The sequence below is a fragment of the Aulonocara sp. 'chitande type north' Nkhata Bay genome, linkage group LG7, assembly GCF_057382095.1.
Source record: "Aulonocara sp. 'chitande type north' Nkhata Bay isolate Kocher_YH1m ecotype deep benthic linkage group LG7, A_spYH_male_GT1.1, whole genome shotgun sequence".
NCBI lineage: Eukaryota > Metazoa > Chordata > Actinopteri > Cichliformes > Cichlidae > Aulonocara > Aulonocara sp. 'chitande type north' Nkhata Bay.
The window spans coordinates 46569209-46586832 of NC_141350.1; the positions used below are offsets into that span (position 1 = coordinate 46569209).

General features: G+C 40.6%; 1 protein-coding gene across 1 annotated transcript; it reads left to right on the forward strand.

Annotated features, from left to right (window-relative positions):
• The first annotated feature begins 1686 nt into the window (after positions 1-1686).
• bspry (B-box and SPRY domain containing) lies at positions 1687-10516 on the forward strand. Its single transcript, XM_086300812.1, has 6 exons — positions 1687-2268; positions 2888-2986; positions 5860-6090; positions 6209-6234; positions 6331-6455; positions 9677-10516. Exons 1-6 carry the CDS (start codon positions 1882-1884, stop codon positions 10210-10212), a joined length of 1404 nt encoding a protein of 467 aa, XP_086156938.1. The 5' UTR covers positions 1687-1881; the 3' UTR covers positions 10213-10516.
• Positions 10517-17624: the final 7108 nt, after the last annotated feature.

Genomic DNA, 17624 nt, shown 5'->3' on the forward strand with positions numbered 1-17624 from the left:
AGAAAGGGGATTGCTAGTTAGCTATTAGATGAATGCTTAATATATCTCAGCATGGCGTGCAGTGTGACTTAAAAAAATGGAAAAATCTGGAAAAGTGGAGGACAAAAAAGACATGCCAAACCTAAAAAAAAACTATCTACATTTCCTCATGAAACAGGAAATGAGAGATGCATCTGGACCTTCAGTTGATCTATCTGCAGTTCACTGAAGCCTCATCAGAAATGGTCTCAGCTGGCTGTCATTAATCCATTCTTAAGGAAGGGAAACAAGGAGTCAAGGCTGAGTTGTGCCAAATTACACAAGAACTGGACTGAAAATCAGTGGCAACAGGTCTGATGGAGCGATGAATCCAAATTTGAATGTTATCTATATATGGAGGTCATCAGGGGAGAGTCACAACAGTGTGTGTCTGTGGAGTCTTTAAAAAAACTATTAAACACTTTTCTGTTTAATCAGGGCTATTTTTAGTCTGTTTTTCTTATTAATTGTGTTTTAATTGTTGTACAGCTCTGTGTGACATTTATATCTGTGAAAAGCTCTCTATAAATAAACTTTACTTACTCAACTTACTTACTTATTTACTTACCTGAATAGAAAGACACACAGTGGAAAACTATGACTCGTTGATTAGAGCGTGAACCTCAACATTAATGGAGCTGCGTGGGATCATGTGGGCAGAGAACAGAACAAAAGGAAACCAACATCCAAAGAAGAGCTTTGAACGTCCTCAAGAAGCCTGAAGCTCAATAAATCACTGCACCTGTTTCTCATCCCAGCAAAATGTAATGAAATAAGAGGCGGCTAAAGAGTTTTTTTGGATGGCACACCTTACAAAGCAAGTGGCATTTTTTTGTTAATGGACTTGGCTGTGGTATGATATGTGATAGCAGACCATCTTCCAAAGTGTACATTGGGTATTCCCAGGTCTCTCTGGATTCACTGGCTTTTCCAGGGAGTGGGTGTTGCTCAGTATTGCTAAATGAACTGTCTCAAGGTGTGGCCGCACCGCCGATCCCTGCACATAGTCATAAAATGAACCATGAGTTTCTATCACACCTGTCCTTCCTGAAAAATATAATTACGCTCTGCTCACACACAGGTATCTAACAGACACTCCAGGGTCCTATTGTTGCATTGATACGGTCAGAAACTCACCATAAATGAGCCAAAATGAGGAAATAAAGCCTTTTTATTTTACACGTGAGAGTTTTACTTTGTTCGAAGTATAGCAAAACTCAATTTGACACATTTTAAGTATATAAAAAGTATAAATGTCTACAAAGAAACATTCTCATTAATTATCGGAGTGTGATTTACCTAATGTACCCTGACCTGTTCTACAATATCCCACTCAGTTTTTACTCATGCTGAATTTTAGGGACTTTGCTCAGTTAGTAGGATTTTTAAAATATTATCTATATATGAATTTCTTCTGAAATAACCACAATGTAGGGCTATGAATTAAAGTTGACTAAGGTTGAACTCCTGCCCTTTGAGCTGTGCTTTATTAAACAAAGTAACTGTTTTAAAACCAAAGGTGTTATCTGCATATTGAAAAAGAAAAAAAAAGGTTCTCAAGTGGCCAAAATCAGGAACACCAGTGAAACAGGGAAATGAGAGATACTATGAATATGTAACCGCAGGCTATTAGGCCATAAGGCACACCTGCTTGCATGATGGCATGATTTCAGACTCTACGGACGGTTATCAGGTGACGCTCGTGTGAAAACCAGAAGCTTTTTTTTTCTTTTTTCTTTCTTTGAGCTCTGACCTCTGAGATCCCTGTTACTTCCGCGTTCCGCTCACCTGTTACACCTGTGTTACTGCTACGCTCTTGATGCGACTCCTCCTCCGCCGGTGCACCTGTCCTGCTTTCGTGCCATGACCGAGGACTTCGAAACGTGTGATTTAACATGCTCGTCCCCATCGGGTGACCCAGAGGAGACTCTAAAAGTTAAAAGCTGGAGTATGGAGTGCGAGCAGCCCATTTTCTCCGCGCTGGGAGGCGGAATGAAGCTGCAGAAGACAGTCGACGCTCCGCGGCCGACTATGAGCGGCAGTCCCGGAAAAACCTCACTGACTGCGGCCACCTCCGACACCGAGTCCGGGATCTACTCTGTTGAGAGTGAGCTGTGTGTAGACCACGAATCCGAGCTGGACTGGTTCTGCGGCACCGAGCAGAAACTCATCTGCTCCCACTGCGCCACCGTGGGCTCCTGCCAGGGACACACCGTGACCCCTCTGGCCACCAGAGTCACCAGAGTCAGGGTGAGTCTCGGGCAGCCAAGCAACAGCTGTTTTAACATATTTCACTCATAGTGATCATTTTCAGTTCAGGGGTGTATAGCTACAATAAATACACATTTTCACCCGCAATAATCTGCCTGCAGGTCTCCAAATGGCTTCAGGAAGGTTTCACTTTGTCTGAGTGGAACTATCTTTAAGGGCAACTATTTTCTTCTAACCCTATTTAACGTAAAATGACCTTTTTCTGACTAAACTTAACAAAATACATGTTTAAAAAGTAAAAATACTTTGATTTAATTGAGTTTTTGTGAAAGATTTTGCCCATCATGACTGACAAAGTGTGGATTTTTATATTTCACCTACAGTTGTATAACCATAACAGTTATCCAGATAACAGTTATTATGAAACAAAGTGGCCCGGGTGTTTCCATATTTGTTAAGTTATTGTTTGTGTAGCTCTTAGGGCTTTTTTGGGAGTGCCACACTGGCTGATTCCTCTCAGCGGTATTTGAGAATACAGGATTTTCTTGCTGTGTTTCCAGCTGATGAATTCCACGTGGTTTTTAATGTGTTTTTATTCCTGAACTGCAGACAGTGTGCAGGCTATTTAGGTTTTTCTTTTTTTCCTTTTTCTTATCAGGACAAACTGGTGGACGTGTGTGAGAAAATGCAGCTGCAGGCCCTGAGGATTGAGAGGTTTATCGAGCAGACACTGGCAGCCAAAGAGCAGAAGCTTCAGGTGATCCACACCCACCCAGGCTCACCACACACTCATGATGATCTCAGCATCCAAATGCTATGGAGCCTGTTTAGCAAGTGCATTGTGTTGACATTTGCTGGATCCTGTTTCAGATGTGAATTTTTGGCCACGTTTTGGGTTTGTGTATAGTGATAGAAATTTCTACAAGCTGCTATCTGTTTCTACTGATCAGTCAATTTATAAATTTTTTTTCTTTTACTATTAGTATAATATACATATATAAATCAACTCTCTGAGCCCAAAGGGAAGTCTTTATTTTGACTGTTTTGTCCATCTAAACCCAAATTATTCAGTTCACATTAGAGCAGAGAAACGGAAGCAAATCGACATATTTCAGAAAAACAAACAAAACTGGGACATTTCTTTGATAAATATGCAAACTAATTGATTATTGGTAAATTTTTCTTTTGAATTTTTTTGCACGTAAAACAAAACTTAACATGCATTTACCCGTTTATTCCTTTATATGACCGTATGTGTAAGTTCTATAAATATTAGGAGGCAATTATTTATTCTCTCTTACAATTAAGTATTAACCCGGGGGTATAATAATGAAAAGATAATGATAATATATTTTATAACATGTGCTTCACATGGTTTAAAAGACTTTGATATAATCACTGACTTAAAAATATATAAAAATGTAACAGATGAAGACTGTAACAACAAAGCATGGGGCAAGTCTTGCTGATTCAGTGCACGTAGCAAAGTCTGCAGCCTCTCTTAGCTTAATGGGTGTTCAGGACAAGTCGTGCTTGTGCACTAAAGAGACCAAATCGAGCCTCAAGCAAACAAGAAAAGTCTGATAAGTGGAAAACTACCACCACACCTGAGCAGGAATCAAATGTTTCTGTAACAAAATAGCTTTACACAGTGGGGGGGGGAAGAGCGTGGTCAGTGAATCTCTGTACACTTTGCTGTGCTTGGTCAGATGTGCGAGTCACAAGTATCATTAACGAGCTGTCGTCCGTGCCCACCGTCAAGTGCTTGTGTCACTGCTTATGAGGAGCAGCAGCTTCCATTAGGCGCAGGTGTAGGCCAGTGTTTGAGTTATAGGAGAGAATACCAGATAGGAAGTGGGCATTAAAAAGAGAGACGACGTCACAGTATGACAAATTTTATGCTATGGATAATAGAAAATAAATTATATGCTACGTGCACTTAAATTTATTACAGCAGTGCAGGTGTTACATTAAAACATTTTAAAAAACAGACTTGTAGACCTTCAACCATCCACTACTGACCCATCAGGCAAGTTGTAATAAAATTGTTACCAAAATAATGGATACTAAAGGAGGGATGTTACTATGATACTAATAATGAGATTTCACAAAGTGTTTCACTTAGATTTACATTTTTTTTTAAAGTCTGTTTTTTATTTTTATTCTATTTAACTAAAAATAATACCCATGCAGGCCAACATCTCAGATAGCTGACACAGTTTGATTGGCTCACGGTGTGCCGTATGTATATTGTCATGTTAGTCAGTTAAAGTATGAAGATGTGAAAATTAGTGCTGGGACTGTGGATGTGGTTTTTATGGCATTTTTCACACATTTGTGATATTCAAAGAACTGTACAAGTGACGCTAAATGATTAAAAGAGAGTAAAAACCATGTGAGACTAATTCACAGGAGATGCACAAGGATCTTGCAAAGAAAAGCGTCTGGACTTCTTTAAGTTGCTTGAAGACGTTTCACCTCTCATCCGAGAAGCTTCTTCAGTTCTAAGGTCAAATGGTGGAGAGTCCCAGATATAAACCTAGTGGGAGTAACCCCCCACAGAGGGACAAAAGGACCCCCTGATGATCCTCTAATCGCCTGAGCCAAGGTGGGAAACTGGGCGTGGGTTCCAATCAGCCAGAGTTTCGGGTGTGTTCATTGTGAAACCTGGCCCCACCTTATCATGCGAATTCCTGAGGTCAGATGGCCCAGGATGTGAGTGGGCGTTAAGGCATCTGGGGAGGGAACTCAAAACTGGATTATAGATGGCAGAGAGTTGGTGTCGTAAACCCCCGCCTCTGTTCAAAGATGGTCGCTCACAGTGGACATAGATGGCTTCTTTCACTCCTCTTTCAAACCATCTGTCCTCTCTGTCCAAAATGTGAACATTGGCATCCTCGAAAGAGTGTCCTTTATCCTTAAGATGCAGATGGACTGCTGAGTCTTGTCCTGTGGAGGTGGCTCTTCTGTGTTGTGCCATGCGCTTGTGAAGTGGCTGTTTGGTCTCTCCAATGTAGAGGTCTGGGCATTCCTTGCTGCACTGTACAGCATACACCACATTGTTAAGTTTGTGTTTTGGCGTTTTGTCTTTCGGGTGAACCAGTTTTTGTCTGAGCGTGTTGCTGGGTCTGAAATGCACCGGGATGTCATGCTTGGAGAAAACTCTCCTGAGTTTCTCTGATACACCGGCTACATAGGGGATGACAATGTTGTTGCGTCTGTCTTTCTTATCCTCCCTCGCTGGTGTCTGGTCTTCTTTTCTGTGCCTCTTTGCTGACTTTAAGAACGCCCATTTAGGATAGCCGCACGTTTTGAGTGCTTCCTTTACATGTGTGTGTTCCTTCTTTTTCCCTTCAGGCTTAGAGGGTTCTCAGTCATCCAGGTCATCGCTTTGACTACGATGACCTGGATGACTGAGAACCTTCACAGACATGCACAAGGATAAAGATTTTAATTTTGGAGACAGTAAATGTTTCATTTTCAGTTTTCTCGTGCCAGATTTTAAAGGAAATCATTTTAAAATCATTGATAAATCAATAAAGGATTTATCATTTATGCAGTTGGATTCCAAACCACAAGTATTCACTTCACACTCATGCATTTCTTCTTCCCTGCTGTCTTATTATGCAGGCAGCGGCGAGCAGGGCGAGGGAGCAGGTGCTGGCTCAGGTGAGCGCGGCACGCGAAGCCCTGGAGGAGGAGGAGCAGCGTCTCTTAGAGGAGGTGCAGAGAGAGGAGGAGCGTGTGGAGCAGTGTCTCCTGACCCAGAGAGCCCACTGGGGCCAAGCGTTGACGAATCTGTCGCAAACACGCTCCCGTCTGGTGCACACGCTGACGCACACTCCCGACGCACAGCTGGTGGTGAGAGACTCGGGAAGCTTTAGCAGGAAGGGGTTAACAGGGGCGGCTCTAATAACTGTATCCTGATAACAGTCATAATCACTGAGAGTAATCACCTGCTTAATGTCTCATTTTTCAGACCAGTGTCCAGGAGATAGCTGAAAGGTAATGTTTCTTTTTTATGAAGCAATATTTTGTGAATACTATTTTCTTGCTCAGGAGCTGTATCATTAAACCTCTTTTCTCTGCTTCTCTGCTCAGGGTGGAGGAGGCAGAGGGGGTCGGGGAGCCCTGTGACACAGACCAGCTCAGCCTGAACCCGTGCTGCACTGAAAGCAAGCTGCTGAGGGGTCTGTGGGCTACTGCAGTGCTGCTCGGGCCAAACAGTCAGTAGATTTCTATTATACTTGTTAATCATTTTGTGTAAATGCAGCACATTCAAAATTCAAAAGCATAAAAGTTTTCACTGCAGCACTACAAGGTGTATTTACCAACCTTAAAAATCTATGAACGGAGTGGATTTTGTAGAGTATGCTCAGAAAAAAGTATAATATCCGATTACAGTTTATACAGATGTAAGAAAACGGCTCCTGTTCCATTACTGATTCTCATTGGCTCGGCTTTGAGTGTCACCGCCATCGCTAAGCAGCATGTCAAAGATATTACATTCATGCTGAGGGTCAAATGGTTATTCACGATGGAGGCATTTCCCCTGCTTCCTGTGATAAGTGTTGGGATCATCAATCAAAAAAAAAAAGGAATTATTACACAGAACACTTCTATTAAAAGTATTGCAGTATGTTACTTAATTACACCTAGGAGTAAGTAATTTGTTTTACTACTTCATTTCACATTTCTCCATAAAATCACCTTAAATGCATTGTCTCATAATCAGCATTTAACTATATAAACCTGAGGCTGCAAACACACAGATTCTACTTTAGACACATGAACAGGTAGAAACAGAGGCCTGACTGCTCATCATGTTGTTACCTGTTAAAGTTCAGGGTCTGGCTGCTGGGCTGGGGTCAGTGTTCACTTAGCTTTAACATCACTCTGGGTTCTTGGCTAGCTTAGCGTCTGTGTAGGTGCTTGCGAAGTCGAGATTGTGTTAGCAGCATAATGCAGATATTTCTGTCCTGGATGCAACCCCATTCTTTAACAACAGTACATTATATTCCATAAACTAAATATCCAAAATATGGTTAAAACTAGGGGTGGGTTTTGATAATCGATTTATCGATTAAAATCGATTCTGGCTTGGATAACGTGATATCGATTCATTAAAATCCTGAATCGATTTTTTTTAATATAAATTTATTTTGCCTGAAATGCCAGAATCTCAGTTTCGACAACCACCAAACAGCTAAAACAGTAAATGAGAGCAGGTGCACGGATTCTGCACAAAGACCGCCGACGCATCAGAATCGGTGAGATGTCGCCTTTCTCACTCGACGGCACGGACACGGTCGGGGCTGAAAGCCGACAGCTCGCTGATTCTGATGTTTTCTTCATTATTCCCTTGCTTGTTACGCACAAGTCTGCCGTTGTTTACAGCGCTGTCGCTGTTTTTTCCCCTTTTGCTTACTTCCAAAAAGAAAACCTAATTTCTGCCGTTCAGTAGGCTTCTGAACAAATTTAAACTTTTTAAAATTTTGCAAAACGCTTAGCCGTGTCTCTAATAAAACCGCTGTAACTTCAGAGGTAATGTTCATCAATGGTTTTCTTTCGTTTTTGATGTACTGCAGAATATTTTTATAAAATCCCAGGCCAGGAAAATCACCTTCATGTTTTTCTGTGTTTTATCTTCAGCTACTTTGACACAAAGGCATCTGCTGTGATGCTCACACCTTTGCTAAAGTCTTGCGAGTGTCAGCTTTCTTTTTATAGATACAAAAATATGTAAATGTTCTGATCTGAATTATAATATTCCTGACTGTCTAAGGCAAAATTCCCAGATTCAAATCGAATTGAATCGAATCGTGGATCGAATCGATTCGGTACCTTGTGAATCAGAATCAAATCGGTTCTAGAAATCAGTGACGATACCCAGCCCTAGTTAAAACCAATTATGTTTTTTTGTTTCTCACATAAAAGGAAAGTAGTTATTGTACCGCCGCAGTGAAATGGCAGAGTCAAACCTAACTGAAACTCAATGATTATTCTAAAATACTCTTTAAAATGTGACGGTTAGTAAAATTATGCCTTGAAATGAGGCATAAAAATAATTACCATTTTAAGTTTAGTTTAGCACAATATTTTCTGAATTAATTGATTTTAAAAAAGTTGTGTTATTTATTAGAGAAATAACAAATTGAGTTCATGTTTTTATACCCAAATTTGATCTGGCACTTGTGTCTGAGAGGTCAGGAGTTCATGAAGAACAACATTCAGCTACTAAAACTCATTTTTCTATTCAGGAATCCAACTAAATAATTTGGCATCTTAATCTAAAAATAAATGTGCTTCATTTTTTTTCCCCTGCTTTTTTTTTTTTGTAAAGTAGTGAATTTTAAATTGTATAATTACATTTACAACAATTATACTAACATTAAAAATATAATTTTATTAAAAAATGTTGGTAAATATCATTACTCTTCATTTGCAGCTGTTGCATAAATGTTATATGTGTTGGTCTACTAAATTTGTAATAAAAGTTTTAAAAGCAGGGATGTTAGAGCTTGTTTATATAAATAAATTGAAGATGAATCAATTCTGGGCAGGAAGAATCCTTAGAGTCCTTATTTGTGGGTCCCCTGCAGTGCTCACGTCCTGCTCTACTATATAAATGTTATTGTAGTCCATTGTAAGGTGGTTGTTAGGCAAGTTTATAAATGTATGTGTGTAAGGAGTTTTTGGGGTGTGGTCCCTCTCCTAAAAAACGGATAGAATATCTTCAGTCAGGTGTTACTGTGGTGAAATCAAAACAAAAGGTGTTACTGATGCACAAATTCTACAAGTGGATCATTTTAGGTCGTTGGTAGGTGGTTGCTAAACAACATGATGACATCATAATGCGTGATATAGATAACAACCTTCAGACACCTAAGATACACATGTGTGCTACTCCTGCTGTGTAGGGTGAGTATGCAGACAGACAGAGGTTTCATAATAAGATGATGACATCGTCACTCTCATTGTCATACAGACACAGACTGACGCCCTACAAAATATCCCTGCTAACTGTAGCAAATTGAACATAAAGCACATACAGTACTTACATTTATTTTTTAGCGACACAAATTTAAGCATGTAATCACCCATTTATCTCCAAAGATGATCTGATTTCCTAATGCGTGTGTGTTTGTTGTGCCTGGACATCTGAATGTAGGGTAAACTGAAACACATTATACTTGTGCAACTTAGAAATTCAGGAGTTACTGGTATATCAGGAAGATCTGGAAGATGAACGGGGCAGTACTGTAAAGTAATTCCAGGTATTCTGTGTTTGGAGAAGAGGCCATGTGCCATCTGTTTGGCAGCGCTCGGAATTTGCTTGATGTCCTGTTTATATTCTCTGTATTCATGCATATTCTCATGTTTAATAACGAAACAATATAAAAACAAAAACATGATAGTAATCCACCCTTTTCCTTTCTTCTCACAGCTTCTGGATCATCATGTTTAAAGTTCGATGAGCGCACAGTCAGCCCTCTTCTCTCTCTGTCTGAGGACTTCTGCACTTTAACTTTCCTCCACAAAAAACCGCGGCAGTCTCCACCCTACGACCCAGCACGATTTGACTCTTGGCCCAACGCCTTAGGCTCGGTGTCTATGTCCTCTGGCACCCACAGTTGGGTGGTAGACGTGGGCCAGAGCGGCGCCTTTAAAGTCGGGGTCTGCTACGCCTCCCTGGAGCGCAAAGGTTCTGGGAACGAAGCTCGACTGGGCCACAACAGTCAGTCCTGGGTGCTGTCTCACTACGACGGAGACTACTCCTTCTGCCACGCAGGGAAGAAGGTGCCGCTACAAGTGGCGAGGAGGCCAGAGAGGGTGGGCCTGCTGCTGGACTGGCAAAGTCAGACGCTGCTGTTTTACGAGCCACACTCCTGCGCTGTGCTGTACTCAGTCTCACAGAACTTCAGTGCCCCGCTGCTGCCGGCCTTTGCCGTGACTGACCGCAGTATCACCATACTGCACTGATGGACACACACACACACACACCCCCACACACACACACACACACAGAGTTATATAGTGCCAAAATTGCTAAATGAGCATTAATGATGTGAAGAAACCACAAAGAGAAACAACGTCCTCTAATGTAGATTTAATTAGCAGCTTCGCTGTGTGAGCAGTAATGAGAACTCCAGACACTCAGTTTCTATTTATTCAGTCCTGCTGTAGACACCTTTATTTTTTACTGTTTCTTATTATTTTAGGCTTAAACGTATTTGTGAGCTGATCCCATTATAAAGTAGTGTTGTTATAGTAATAACATTTTTTTTAATAAAGAATATTTGTGTTTTTAGTATGATTACATGTTGCTAAGAAGTATCCACAAAGAAAACATCGCTTATTCTGGTTGATCCAGGACTATTTTAAATGTGGAAAAGAAACTCCCTTTAACAATAATCTGAAACTGTTTTGTATTGTCAAAATTTTAGATGTTATGTGGTGAGTAAAGGAGTTACTAAACTTGACTCTTTTATTACTTGAGTCTAATATTACCCTGTTATTTCTTTGAGCCGCAGCAGTGTTCGATGTTGTGTATGTGTGGCATGTCCACTGGGATACAGTGAAGCACAGCGTAGTGTTTAAGTTGGATTTTTGGTACTTTCGGGCAGCGGGAAAGGCAATCAGGAGGAAGCTGGCGCAAATAATCCAGCTACTGGTCATTTTCCACATGTAAATATATGAGAATGATACTTCTTGATAAATCTTACATAAAAAGGGGCATTTGTGAAGGTTCAAAGAGAATGGGGAAAAATTAAAAAATGAAGCATTAAGAAAGAAAACAGACCAACAAACAACACAGGTGACAAACATTAAAAAACAAGCTGGATGATAGTCAAACTAGTTTGATTCAAAAGCCAAAGTAAAAAAGTGAGTTTTAAGATGTGATTTAAAAGACTGAATCGACTCGGAAGTATGAATATCAACAGGAAGGTTATTCCAGAGTCTAGGTGCTGCAGTTGCAAAGGCACGATCACCTCTGGACTTCAGCCGAGACCTTGGTTGTACTAAGAGCATCTGACAAGAAGATCTTGGTGCTCTTTTGGGGTTATACAAGTAGAGGACTTTAGTTAGATAGCTAGGTGCCAAGTTGTTTAAAATTTTAAAAGTAAGCAAGATCATTTTAAAATCAATGTGATATTTGACAGGGAGCCAGTGTAAGTTGGCTAAAACTGGAGTGATGTGATCATACATTCTAGTACCAGTTTAAAGGCGTGCAGCAGCATTTTGACCTAACTGCAAACGATGGAGAGAAGAGTCGTGGAGGCCCAAGTAGAGAGAGTTGCAGTCCAGTCTAGCGGTGAATAAGTTTTTCAAGGTATTTCAGAGGAAGATAGGGCTTCGCTTTGGAAATCTAACGTAACTGGTAAAATTCTGTAATTTGAAAGAGCTATCCAAAAATACTCCGAGGTTTCTTACAGTGTGGGAGAGATGGCTAGCAAGAGGACCAAGAGTATCAGTTTGCTGGCCCAAAGGGCTATGATTATCAAAAATAATAACTTTGGTTGTATTTTCATTCAGGGAGAGTAAATTATTTGATGACCAGACTTTGACATCATGAAGACAGTTAAACAGTGGTTGCAGTGTGGTAGAGACATCCAAGTTCAGGGGAAAGTAAATTTAGATGTCATCGGCATGGCAGTGGAAGGAGATATTGTATTTTTTGAAAATGGATCCCAAGTGCAGCATGTACAAGGAGAAGAGTTGGACCCAAAACAGACCCCTGTGGGACACCACAGTAAATACGGAAAGAAGAGGAAGAGAATTGCACCATAGCAACGGACAACGACCTCTAGCCTTGATAAAAGAATGTTATGACCAACCGCATGAAAAGCAAAGTCCAATCTAGTAAAACTAAAACCACAGAGCAACCCGAATAAGCGGTTAAAAGAAGATCATTAAAAACTCTTAATAAAGCTGTCTCAGTACTGTGGCGAGGTTTGAAACCAGACTAGAAGTTTTCACCAATATCATTAACATCTAAAAAGGCCTGAAGTTGCTTAAGAACTATGTTTTTCAGGATTTTGGACATAAAAGGGAATTTGGAGATCAGCCTGTAATTAGAGAGAGCATTAGGGTGAAGGTTTGCACAACAGCATGTTTGAAGGCAGTTGGTACACAACCTAATGTCAGTGATGCACTCAAAAGTAAAATACAGGGCCCAATAGTCTCCAAAGCTTCCTTGAAAATGCGAGAGGGAAGAGTGTTATGTGGGAAATTAGAAATTCTTAAGTGATCAATTATTACCTTTAAGGCAGAAAAAGACACTCAAACTGCTGAAAAACAGTTGAACATTTAGAAGCTGGAACTTTGTCTATCACTGAACGTTATAATACATTCAATTAACACTTTATCAGGTGCATCTTGCTAGTACATGGTTGGCTCTCGTTTTTGGTTCTTCGTGGGATTCAACGATGCTGCAACCATTCCTCAGACTTTTCCCCCCATATTAATATGATGACATCACAGTTACTGCTGATTTGTCGGCTGCTCAACTGTGATGACGATCTCCCACAACAATAACCCTCAGATAGGCTGTGGGTTTAACTAAGGGAAACACAATAAACCAAGAAATTATCCCCCCACACCATTACACCTCCAGCAGCCTGACCCATGCTTTCATATACTTTACACCAGATTCTGACACTCCTATCTGAATGTTGCAGCAGAAATCACGGTGTGGTCTTCTGCTTCGAGGCGTACATCTCTTCTGCATACTTTAAATATAACAAGTAGTTATTTAAATTGCTGTTGCCTTCCTATCATGTCAAGGTCATGTTTATTTACATAGCACATTTAAAACAATAAAGTCAGCTGTGTAAAAGTGCATTAAAAGTATATGGCTACAAGAAAAATTACACTAAAACATTAGGAAATTTTAATATAATACTTAACATTAAAATAAAATAAGATTAAAAAACTGAAATAAAAACGTAAATACAAATAAAATCAGACAACAAAGGATGAGGATGTCAACTGGTGCCAAATTCCAAGGAGAATAAATGTGAAAATAAATGTGTTTTTAATGAAGATTTAAATGTGTGTGCTGTCTATCATGACTGGCTATCATCTTAATGCATTGGTGGCATGCGATTGACCGACCGGATATTTGAATTTGCGTGCAGCTTAACAGGGTGTGACTGACAGAGTGGCCAGGGAGTGTTTTCCCACTCACTGAAGCGCCATCTACTTTTTAACCACTAGAGGGCACCACTGTCCGACCTTAGAAACCGACATCATAAGCTTGATGTTGGTTGTGATCTCCAAGTTTCCTCTCAGAACAGTGAGGATCACGGATAGAGTCAGTCATGCAAAAATACAGGATATTCCCAAACTGGGTACATACTGTCAATGAGAGTCTGTGAAACAACTTCCCCAAATTTTAAGATAAATGAAACTGACATGGCTGCCCAAGACAAGTGGCTGGTGGTGCAGTGATTGGCACTGATGCCTCACAGAACAAGTTCCTGGATTTGAATCCATCAGGCTTTGGCTTTTCCGTGCTGAATTTCTATGTTCCCGGGTGTCTCCTGACATCCAAAGACATGCATGTTTGAGGTTAAATGGTAATTCCAAATGGGTCATGGGTGTGTCTGTCTCTGTGACAGCTGGAGTTAGCTCCAGCCCCCTCATAACCCTAAATTGGAAAGTAGATTGTACATTCACGAGCACCAGAGAGGAAACATGTAAACCTCCAAAAAGCGATCCCTAAAGGTTGACTCTGTTCATCTGGACGTAGCGTTTTCAGTGGGAGAAACGTTTCGTCACTCATCCAAGTGACTTCTTCAGTCTCAGCTGATTGCAGCTGCAACCTTATCAACAGTATATTTGTGCAATGACTGATCAAAGACCGTTGATCATACAAATCATGCTTCGTCATTAGGATGTGAAACAAACGGTTATTTCAATCTTACACAGTAAATTTTCCAGCATGTAGCAATCACTATAAGACCGTAGACTCTGCATACAAAAGTGTCTTCTGCAACGGATAATTTCATTTATAACGAGCGCACTTTAACATCTGAGACAAAATCAGGCATTTGCCCAAAGAAAATTATATTTTGTATCTGAAATACTACATTGGAAAAGTTAAACAAAGATTTTCTGTTCTTATATTTTTGAGCAGTGAATTAGGGACGATTTAAAAACATCTCTTGTGACCTCACTGACATGTATGTTTTTACCAGGAAAGCTGCTTCTGTTCGGCCGTTACAGCTCGACAGGTGTACAGAATTGTACTTCCTCCTCGTGTCGTTATTACTGTAAAAAGGAGAGTAAAGTTTGCAATAAGACAGTCAAAAGGTCAAGGAATACAGCTGCCCTATCACACACTCCTTTCCCCATCAGAGTTCATGAATCATCAGGTGCTTTTGTTCCTCAGTCATTTGACAACTGCATTCAGTTTTGCAATTACTCACTGCATGGATATCAGATCAATATTAGCATTTATATAAACCCTAAACAATTGGCAATATTTACACATTAAATGGCCACTTTATTATGTACAGTGTTTTACTTACAACTAAAAACTACCTTTTGATTATCAAACCGAACATCAGAAGGGGGATTTAAGCTACTTTGAATCTAGCATGTTTGTTATTGCCAGACAGTATGAGTATTGCAGGAACTACAGATCTACTGGGATTTCCTGCACAGCCATCCCTACGGTTTACAGAGAATGATCTGAAAAAGAGTGTGTGGGAGTTCTCTGAGTGACACTGATTGGAAGGAAACAGTAATTCAAACAACCACTTGCCGAGCAGAAGACTGCACCAGTTGTCACTCCTGTTATTGAAGAACCAAATCCTGAGGCTATGATCATGCAGGCTCACCAAAATTGGATAACAGAAGGTTAGAAAACATTGCCTGCTCTGATGAGTCTCGATTTGTGCTGCAACATTCAGATGGTTGGGTCAGAAAACTACATGGTGTGAACTACAAGAAGTCAGGGATCCATCCTGCGTTGTATAAATACATTGGTTCATTTTGCAGACCCGTAGTACCGAGGATCTGTTAAACCCTACAGCCTACATGACACTCAATAACTCAGGTGTTGTTGATTGTCTGATGACCGTTTCCAGCAGCATGAAGTATAAAGGTAGCTTTGAAAGCAAAAAAAAAAAAAAGCCAACCTGCTACTAGCAAAATGCACCTAATAAAGTGGCCACTAATGTATTATAACCTTACAAAGTATTGCTCAATCGGATCAGCATTTTAGATTATTTTTGTTTTGTAAATTCAATTTCAATTTGTGTCCTTTGGGGATTTTTAGACCAATATAATAACAAAACATAAAAAAACTAAAACGTTGTAGTTATACTACAAGGTATGAGAGACCTGAGCACGAGATTTAGGAAAGGTTGGCTCCGCCCCAGTGGAGGTGTTTCGCTCCCCCCTCACGACTCCCAGAGTTGGATCATACTATGATTTTGCTAACCTGCAATCTCGTTTTATAATCCTGTTTAGTTTTTTTGTTGTACAGGGTGGGCCATTTATATGGATACACTGTAATAACATGGGAATGGTTGGTGATATTAAAGTCCTGTTTGTGGCACATTAGTATATGTGAGGGGGCAAACTCCTCAAGATGGGTGGTGACCATGGTGGCCATTTAGAAGTCAGCCATCTTGGATACAACTTTTGTTTTTTCAATAGGAAGAGGACCATGTGACACATCAAACTTATTGGTAATGTCACAAGAAAAACAATGGTGGGCTTGGTTTCAACGTAACTTTATTCTTTCATGAGTTATTTACAAGTTTCTGACCACTTATAAAATATTTTATAACACATATGTGTTCAATGTGCTGCCAATTGCGTTGGATTGTCAATGCAACCCTCTTCTCCCACTCTTCACACACTGATAGCAACACCGCAGGAGAAATGCCAGCACAGGCATCCAGTATCTGTAGTTTCAGGTGCTGCACATCTCGTATCTTCACACCATAGACAATTGCCTTCAGATGACCCCAAAGATAAAAGTCTAAGGGGGTCAGATCGGGGGACCTTGGGGGCCATTCAACTGGCCCACGACGACCAATCCACGTTCCAGGAAACTGTTCATCTAGGAATGCTCGGACCTGGCACCCATAATGTGGTGGTGCACCATCTTGCTGGAAAAACTCAGGGAACATGCAGGCTTCAGTGCATAAAGAGGGAAACACATCATCATGTAGCAATTTCACATATCCAGTGGCCTTGAGGTTTCCATTGATGAAGAATGGACCCACTATCGTTGTACCCCATATACCACACCAAACCATCACTTTTGTTGTTCCAGCAGTCTTGGAAGGATCCATCCAATGTGGGTTAGTGTCAGACCAATAGCGGTGGTTTTGTTTGTTAACTTCACCATTCACATAAAAGTTTGCCTCATCACTGAACAAAATCTTCTGCGTGAACTGAGGGTCCTGTTCCAATTTTTGTTTTGCCCATTCTGCAAATTCTGTGCGCCGATCTGGGTCATCCTCGTTGAGATGCTGCAGTAGCTGGAGTTTGTAAGGGTGCCATTTGTGAGTAGCTAATATCCGCCGAAGGGATGTTTGATTAATGCCACTCTCCAGTGACATGCGGCGAGTGCTACGCTGTGGGCTCTTGCTCAATGAAGCTAGGACAGCCACTGATGTTTCTTCATTAGTGAAAGTTTTCTTGCGTCCACATTTTGGCAAATCCAACACTGAACCAGTTTCACGAAACTTAGCAAGCAGTTTGCTGACTGTAGCATGGGAGATGGGTGGTCTCGTAGGGTGTCGTGCATTGAAATCTGCTGCAATGACCCGGTTACTGCGTTCACCAGATATCAACACAATTTCGATCCGCTCCTCACGTGTTAACCTCTTCGACATGTCAATGGCTGTGAACAAAGAGAAACTTGTAAATAACTCATGAAAGAATAAAGTTACGTTGAAACCAAGCACACCATAAGTTTGATGTGTCACATGGTCCTCTTCCTATTGAAAAAACAAAAGTTGTATCCAAGATGGCTGACTTCTAAATGGCCACCATGGTCACCACCCATCTTGAGGAGTTTGCCCCCTCACATATACTAATGTGCCACAAACAGGACTTTGATATCACCAACCATTCCCATGTTATTACAGTGTATCCGTATAAATGGCCCACCCTGTAGAACACAGAAAGTGAAAAGTACCAGGCGATAAAACAAAAAGTCAGAATACCCCTGAGAGCACATTTCAAGTTTCAGTTAATGAGCAATGACAGATGAACAAGTGCAGATATTTTGTGTAAATACATCTTTCTGTAAAAGTACCACAAATCCAACTTAAACACTGTGATGTATTTCACTGTATCCAATGAACTCTGCCACATGCACACAATAGAAAACACAGTGGCTGAGGTTACAACTTCTGAGCAAAAAG

Excerpts from the sequence above, each read along its gene's own strand:
- bspry (XM_086300812.1), top strand. The coding sequence starts at position 1,882 with ATGACCGAGGACTTCGAAACGTGTGATTTAACATGCTCGTCCCCATCG. Across the intron at positions 6,091-6,208 it reads CTCCCGACGCACAGCTGGTG|ACCAGTGTCCAGGAGATAGC; the intron begins GTGAGAGACTCG and ends CTCATTTTTCAG. Across the intron at positions 6,235-6,330 it reads GTCCAGGAGATAGCTGAAAG|GGTGGAGGAGGCAGAGGGGG; the intron begins GTAATGTTTCTT and ends TTCTCTGCTCAG.